Source organism: Mytilus galloprovincialis, chromosome 1, assembly GCF_965363235.1.
Source record: "Mytilus galloprovincialis chromosome 1, xbMytGall1.hap1.1, whole genome shotgun sequence".
Lineage (NCBI taxonomy): Eukaryota > Metazoa > Mollusca > Bivalvia > Mytilida > Mytilidae > Mytilus > Mytilus galloprovincialis.
The window spans coordinates 126,936,220-126,945,507 of NC_134838.1; the positions used below are offsets into that span (position 1 = coordinate 126,936,220).

A 9,288-nucleotide genomic window follows, 5' to 3' on the forward strand; every position below is an offset into this window, starting at 1 on the left:
AAGCATTGTTAGCTGTACATGTCTGCCTGGCATGGTTCATCTGACCTTGACCTCATTTTCAAGGTTCATTGGTCTTTGTTTAGTTATCTTGGTTAATGTTAAGTTTATGGTACAGTTGTTATAAAGCTTAGCTTTTTACTTAGGACTATCAACATGATATCAATGATTAGTATAGAAGGCGAGACATTTCAGCGTGTGCACTCTTGTCTTGTTTACATATCAAATTTGACACTATTTACTTGTTTTCAAATTGCTCATTTACAGACAAACTAATCTAGAATGTGATTGATTAAATTACAATATCATGAATATGTTAAATATAGAACTTTCTTGCTGTTGTAACTTTTAGTCCAATTTAATGACTAAGTCTATGTTGTAACACTACTTCTTGTTGTAAAATCTTGTTTATCATTGACTGATGGATTTATGTTGGTCAAATCTTGTTTTACCATTGACTGTTATGTGATGGATGTTGGTTGGTCAAATAATGGTTATCATTGACTGTTAATGTTATAGAATGTATGATTGTTGATCAAATCTTGTTTATTATTGACTGTTATACAATAGTCTGAATAATAGATGTTGGTTGGTCAAATATTGTTTATCATTGACTGTTATATAGAGAATAATGCATGGCAAAATAGGTATCATATGTCGTATCAGCCCAAGGGCCTTTAGGCCGGAGGGATGATATTGGTCGAGGGTGATACGGCATGTGATATGGATTTTGCCATGTTTTATACGCTTTATCATATATTTCAACAGGAGAGTATTATATTATATGAACTGTTTTCTGATGCATAGCATTTGGTAACCTTCAGTTCTACTTTTGTCTTGTTTTAAAAGCCTGAAAAGAACTGCTCAATTACTTATCCCAAGCACCTGGGGTACCTTACAATTTGCGTGCTGTTGTTTTAAAAATATTTTGTTTAATGTATTTTTATGTGTGTTTTGTATTTTTTATAGTTGCATTTAGTGTGCCAAAAAATATGAAAACTTGACGTTCGTGACATCACATGCCAAACAATTACGTCATTCAATAAATTGCTTCACACCCGAATGACCATTCATTTCAGACCTATTTTGAGGAAAAAGTAGGGGTGTGATAAAGGGTGCACATCAAAGTTCACGATATGGATTAAACAGCAGGCTATTTATCAAATATTTAAAACTACTGTATTTACTACTAAATATATGATAAATGATGTAATTTGATTGGTCAAATCTTATTTATCATCGACTGTTATATGCTATTTATTTCTACATCAGTTCATATCGTAAAATATATGTTATGACAATGGAAAATTTCCTATGAATGTTGTAAAATTGAGAATGGTAAGGGGGTATATGTCAAAGAGACAACAACCCAACCAATGCAGCGAGAAAATCATGCACCAGGAGGTTGTCCTCAGCTGTCCCCTGAATAAAAATGTGTTCTAGTTCAATAAAAATGGAAGCCATACTCAGCTCCAAAACATAACTGAACTAAAATTTTAAAAACCTACAAAACTTAAATTTATTACCTCTGTTCACAGCAAGAAGAGGTGACTGATGATATGTTGACATTCCATGAAGCTGTAAATCATATGCAGGAATTAGAGGAAGACATAATAGACGATCATAAAACACTAATAGAGGTATGTTATATAGAGAATCAATATAACTTAACATCGCATTAAACTTATCCTTGTGAAATATTCACGTAATGATTGGTTCCATGAAGACCAGCTGCTCTTCAATTTGCGATTTTGAATAAGGCCATTATAGAGAAGATTGCAATTATTTTAAACTGTTAACAAAATATTTGTTTCCTAGACGACAAGCTCCTTTTGACATCAAGATTTACCATTTTGTTCAAAATTCTGCATGGTAATATTTAGTTTTCCTTCATCTGATCTTGTGAAATTTGGACACATTATAATGAGTGATAAAATTGAGTCCTTCTATTTCAATATTTCAATATTTTTTTTAAAGTGAAATGTATTGTTAGCACACCTGACCCTAAGGTGCAAGAAAATATTATTAATATAGAGTAAAAATGGAAAAAATAAAAAAACATGATACGATAAATCAATTTTGAGTGCAATTATTATTGTAAAATTGTAAAATCATGATAACTTATCATATGCAGAAAAGTATATTAAAAATTCTAATATGACGGCCTATTATCGTCAACCAGTATAATCGCAATATATCTACCTTTATCGCAAATACAGTAATACACAAAAACGGCTGTTCCGCCCTACGACCAACTTATTTGTACTGCCAAATATTCTCAATTTTCGACATCAAAACCACCAGTTTACGAGGTCAAGATTCAGATACAATATATTTATATCTATTCTACAGCCAAAATAAACAAATCAGTGCATTTCAGTTTATTTTTCATGGTAAAATTTCATAAAACAAAAAATTCACGAAATGATGTTATTGTCTTGGCATGGCTACAAAACAAGGTGAAGTCACAAGTATGTTTCCGTAAACAAAAAATCAAATGTGTAAATACAGAGAGTTTTAAAGCTTCTTGTATGCGTCAGAACGAATAAAAGTACATTGAAAGAAAATATAGAAGTGAAAAAAAATAATCATTGAATTATATGATACTACTAATATTATCAAAATTGGGTAAAATGGAACCGCCAAATCAGTAAAGTATGTATAGGGCTTTCAGGGTTAACAAAATTTCTTAATTTGACCTATTAGAATCGAAATAATTCATGGCAGCCGTAGATTTGTTTTCATTTAACCATGGGTTGGGCATTTATTTTCGATTATTTTACCCTGAGCTAATATGCTATCCATAAGAAAGACAAAAACTAACAAATCTACAACATATTAGTCTTGAAAAATGTATGAGAAACATAATTTTGATGTTATCTTTTCAGAATACCCAAAAATGGACGACAGAAGATAAAAAACTTGCAAAAATGACAGATGATGTGGATTATGACGTTGAAGGTAAAATATATTATTGATTGTAACAATATCACAATTATAGAAAGTTAATCCTAGGTATGTGGTGGACAGGTTATTTTAAAGTTAGGAACAGGCTTTGCGGTCATAAAACTTTTGAGTCAGTTTTTTGTACTTGTACTCGAAAATCAACCAATCAAAATGTTGGATTTCATGTTTCGAGCATGATTTTTGTGCTCCGAGCACTGAGCAAAGTTTTATGACTTCAACCCCAGGTCTCCCTATTAACAGTCATTGCCTACCTATTCCCAGATATGGGTCAGAAACATATAAAGTAATTTATTTTCACTTGTCCACACATAAGTTAGATTAAAGTATGTGTGTGTTGAATGGATTTTGCTACCACAATGGGATATGTATATTTGAAAAGGTTAACTTGATAGAATAAAAATCCCATAAAACACCATGATAGAGATATAAGTGTAGATGTGTTCTGATTGGGGCTTTATTGTTTTCTGTATTATTACCAAATAAAAAGTCTGTATAGGTATTAAAGTCTATGTTGATGACATTGTGAAGGTAGTGTTTTCTTTTCTCTGTGTTTAAGGTATATATTAAAGTTTTATATTTCAGCTTATGCAAAACAATTAGATACATTATTAGCAAGAAAGATACAGGCTCTTACACAGTTACGAGGTAAGACCATTAATACTGAATGAGTGAATTATTTTGTTTAAGGAAATATTATTACTCACAATGTGTAAAGCTTATTTTGTAGTAAAAGACAATCATCTAGACTGTTAAACTTTTTCTGCTATTACTTACAATATTTTATAACCATCATAATTATGTTGTAGTATAAGAAAGATTATTCTTACGGTAAAGTGTTACGTAATTATGCTTATTAATTGACACTTCACCTTAAGAATGATATTTTTTTCCGTTTTATGATTGATTTTATATAATTATGGCAGTTAGCCTTCCTAAGGTTTTGTCTAACCATGCTAAAATTTCAGTTGATTTGTAGGCAAATTTTGCATCACTTAAGTTACTCTGCATTCTCCGAATTTCTGTGATCAGAAGCACAACAAAACAAAAATCATGTTGAATAGCCATGTATAAATATTGTTTTATTGTAAGACTATCTATATTTACAGAAAAGGTAGCAGGTTTTAGAAAAGAGATACAAGAAGAGGAAAATCTAAGTAAAAACATGAAAGCTAAGAAGAAATGAACAATCTGCTGAAGGACCAGTCATTATGCAATCTATCTTCTTACTCAGTATTCCTAATGATACAGCGCCATCATGTGATCAGTCACATGTCATCAAACTGTCCGTCAAATCATGTGATGATTGAGAGAGAGGGAGAAAGAGTTTTAGAGGTTGTTCATCTGTGATACTTTAAGCTTATTTTGTAGTCGAAATCATCTAGATTGGTACAATTTTCTGCTATAACACACAATATTGTATCACAATCATATGTTGTAGTATTTAAGTAAAGATCATTCTTAATGTGAAGTGTCAGACAATTATGCTTAAGTTTTGAAGAAAGATGAACAGTTTTATCTGGACTAATATAAAACTGTAGTAATCTTATATTTTTACCAGAAGTCACAAGATCTATTGCTGCAAAATCTTCTTACTAAATGGAGTTCATGATTTTCTATGTGAATGTATACATTGTTATATAATTAGGATTTATTTATTGTGTATATCTCAAGACTGTCACATAATCTTGATATTTATATTACATTATTTTTTAAATTTTATTTGAATGTTAGATCTATGCATTTATTTTATAGGTACTGTCTCTGTTAAGTTCCAGGTAGAGCTTGTTTTCCTTTCAGTATATATAATCTATTTTTGTAACACTTACATTTAATGTCCAAGACAAAACTTGACTATCTGTTCACATAGTACGATATCAGTATTGCAGCAAACTTTTCTTGCCATAAATCTGTTGTTTCTGCTCAGGTTATGAATGCTTTTTTGTAATGACTAGACAGAAGAACACAATCCACACCATGTACTTTTTATCATTATTATGCATCACAGTAATATCAAATATTATTTTTGTTTTGACAATAAGGGCTTATATAAATGTCTTCATGTGTGATACCTCAATTTGATAAAACCAGAAAATTCAAGGCAGAATTTGTAAAAATATTTTATGTAATATGTAATCATGAAGCTTGTAAATGATCTCTATTGCTAGTCAGAACATCTGTTAAAATGTTTTCTGTAATGTTAAAATAAATTACAAACTCTTGGTTTTGACATTTTACTGAGCAAACATGTCCTATGAACATCCAGGATTTTATTTTGTAGATTTATAATACTTCATGATTTCTTTTTAATTCAAGGAGCCCAAAAAATGTTAAAATTTCATTGGGGTGCCACTATTAAAGATTTAAAATTATTTCATGGGGATGCGACTATTAAGGATTTAAGATTATCTAATGGGGACGCAACTATTGAGGATTTAAGATATTTGCATATTAAATGTATATATTCAGTGATAAGGATGTGTAAAGTTTGTATATATTGTATTATTTTGTACAGAGAGTCCATATAGAGTATTGTAATTGGAATGGCTACTGTCGTTGTCTTTAAATGCTATAGATTTACACAATGATATGTGATTTTAAAGTTGCTTCATTATTCATTAACTATGGTCCTTGTCAGTACAAAATTCATCTTTATGTACTCATTTAAATCAGAACAAATTGAAAATGATATCTACATGTTGATTCCATTTATATTTTCAATTTGGTTGTTGCTCTTTGTGATATTTAAAACATTATATAGTATGAATTCTGTTTGTTTTGTTTATAATAATCATACTGACTTCATTAGAGTTCATTTATTCATTGAGGAGTATATTTCTGGAAAAGTATTTATTATAACATATTCAATATACTGTAATACTATATCAAGCGGTTCAAATTAAGAGTATTTTGTTGATAAAGGGAAGGTGAATATTGAATATCTTTTTCATAGCTTTCACATCCCATTGAATACAGAAAAATAAATCATTGTCATTCATTTGAGACTGAACACTCCATGTTATAGATCTGCACTCCTACTTTTCCAGAAATACACTCCCAATTATAATTGCTTGTTAAATCTTTCCTTGTTTTTAGTTTTTGTTTACCTAATTTAAACCATAGATACCAAGAACCAACCATATTTCTGTATATATTTTTTGTGAGCTTTAAAAGTTGTCCCATCTACAATTTAACTTATCCTGTAAGTAATGGTCAGTGTTCTCATTATAGAATGACGACCTTTTTCTTTTGACAGGTGTCAAAACCAACGTTTATAGGTATTGTTGTATAAAATTGATTTACATAATAAAACAACTTAATTAAATATTCATTTCTACTGGTTAAATGTTTATAACATTAAAAAGATATAAAATTATGTTCTTTTCTCTTAAAGGGGCATTAGCTACCAGTTTGACAAAAATTTAAGATGCTTTTCTTTTTGTTTCAAATATATTAAATGCTGTAAAAACTATTAAACATGTTTTATACTGCACTCGTTCTATTTGAGCAGTCAAAATGCGTTGACCATATATTCATATGTGATATACAGTCACTGACGTATATCACCTTGTTTATGACGTTGACAATGTGTTTCCGTTGAGTTTTATTTATGACGTCAATAAAACATACAGGTTCGCGGAAATTTTACATCTCCCGCTCAAAATTCAGAAATGATAGTTTTTAGCCTTAATACTTCATTTAGAACAGTTATAAGAGTTGCAGTATATAAAGAATAACCATACATTGTCTCGAAATATCAATATTATTTGTACTCGGCTCGAAACAGGTAGAAATGCTCGGCACAGCCTCGCTTTCTACCTGTTTCTAAGCCTTGTACAAATAACATTGATATTTCGAGACAATGTATGGTTATTCTATATATATTTATGCTTGTATTGGGTTATATGACCATCAGAAATGATCTAAATTGTTAATTAGATGGTGTCTAGGCTAAAATACACCAACAAATATTATACCTAAATGATTCCTGTTAACATATATATGGTATGATATGATTGAATGTCATAATACACCAACAAATATTATACCTAAATGATTCATGTTAACATATATATGGTATGATATGATTGAATGTCATAATACACCAACAAATATTATACCTAAATGATTCCTGTTAACATATATATGGTATGATATGATTGAATGTCATAATACACCAACAAATATTATACCTAATGACTCCTGTTAACATATATATGGTATGATATGATTGAATGTCATAATACACCAACAAATATTATACCTAATGACTCCTGTTAACATATATATGGTATGATATGATTGAATGTCATAATACACCAACAAATATTATACCTAAATGATTCCTGTTAACATATATATGGTATGATATGATTGAATGTCATAATACGCCAACAAATATTATACCTAAATGATTCCTGTTAACATATATATGGTATGATATGATTGAATGTCATAATACACCAACAAATATTATACCTAATGACTCCTGTTAACATATATATGGTATGATATGATTGAATGTCATAATACACCAACAAATATTATACCTAATGACTCCTGTTAACATATATATGGTATGATATGATTGAATGTCATAATACACCAACAAATATTATACCTAAATGATTCCTGTTAACATATATATGGTATGATATGATTGAATGTCATAATACACCAACAAATATTATACCTAAATGATTCCTGTTAACATATATATGGTATGATATGATTGAATGTCATTTGCTCTTGCTTTGTTCTTTTTATTACATTTAATTTATTTAATACACATTTTTTTTAGTAGCAAAGTTGATTCAGTCCATCTTACGGTGACCCCATTATTATTAATAAGTTCCGTGTTAATTCAGTATATGTTTGAGTAGGCCAGGTTCACCTATTCTACGTTATATTTTATTTCATCCTGCTATGAATTCATCAATAGAAACAAAGTAATAATCAGTTTAATGAATTAAGGAAGACTTGAAATTCATACTTGTCCGGACTAATATTTCAAGGTGTTCTGATAAACACGGATTAATGTTTCTCTCATTTATCTAATCAGATCTAAATGCTTGTATTTTTTGCAGTACATAAGATGTTCCATTAAGAACAGTTCTTGTCTTTCAGTCTTTCTATTTTGTGATTAGATGATAAGCTTTACTGCCACCTTTTATTTTGACAGTAAAATGATTATTGTTTGGATGGCTGTGTACCATGTGGTACCATGAACTCACAAACATAAGGTGTAATGACAATTTGTCCGTCCATATTTTATAGATGTTGGTACTGGATAAATGCTCAATGAACAAAACTGATAAAAGATCAAAGTTTGCAATATTCCTGAACAATTTTTAGTTTTCAGTTGTGTCAATGTTGGTATGCAAATTAAAATGATATGAACAATTGAGTAGGGCATTATTATGCACTGTAACTACAGAATTTATTGTTTACATTTCTTCTCCACACAACTTGTATATATGTGTGTCAATATAAATGAGATTTATTTATAGAATTGAACACATCCACCTAAGACTTTATATCGATTTCTGTACTATATGATCTTTAAAACTCCCCACCCCAGTATTTTTTTTATTAAATATTAATAGCATAAAAAAGAAATGGTACTGAGAAAGAATGCTGCAAAGATTTTAGATTTTTGTTTAAAGATTTGGCATGAACCAATATGTTTACACACAAATAGGGACTTGTTTGGTCATGTAAAGCCTATCTGTTAATGTTCTGGAGGAAAGTTATGATATTGAAGAAGTGTATTGCTGTCATTATAATAATGCAATAATTCTGATTTTTTGTTGGGAATTATTATTTCTTGCTTCTGTCACGAGACAATACAACATACTTGTTGAAACATAGTGTTTGTTATTTTATTATGCCTGGAATACCGACTGACATACCCCATGAAAGTTGATACAGTGGTCCATGTGACATCAAATAATTGTAATTTGCAGTCAAAACATCAAACTGTTGTTTAAATGATGGAAGATAGATAGTTGAAACCTTTTCCTTAATTTTAAATCTTGTTAAATTGTATTCAGACCAATTTCCTTTTAGAAAACAATACTGTACACTCCCCAATTCTCTGTTTTGACCATAGAAAATTTTTACTATTCTTTTTTTTTTTAAATTGATTGATTGATTGATGGTCCCTTTTTTGATGTCATGTTTAGCGTTAATTATATTCATGCATATTAAGGATGAGACCACTGATTTATTGAGTTTTACTCAGATAATGGGGAAGAAATTTGGATTGCCATAGGAAAATGAGGGTATTATATATTGGGGAAGACATTTTGCCTGGCAAGGAGGCAT

General features: G+C 29.7%; 1 protein-coding gene across 1 annotated transcript in view; it reads left to right on the top strand.

Annotated features, from left to right (window-relative positions):
* The window catches only part of LOC143058208 (kinesin-like protein KIF2A), a 32,985-nt gene extending 24,158 nt beyond the window's left edge, over positions 1–8,827 (top strand). Inside the window, exons 18-21 of the mRNA XM_076231672.1 lie at positions 1,536–1,637; positions 2,886–2,958; positions 3,547–3,609; positions 4,071–8,827. Coding sequence (XP_076087787.1) covers positions 1,536–1,637; positions 2,886–2,958; positions 3,547–3,609; positions 4,071–4,147 — 315 coding nt within the window. The 3' untranslated portion in view covers positions 4,148–8,827. The remainder of the gene's footprint in view (positions 1–1,535; positions 1,638–2,885; positions 2,959–3,546; positions 3,610–4,070) is intronic.
* Positions 8,828–9,288: the final 461 nt, after the last annotated feature.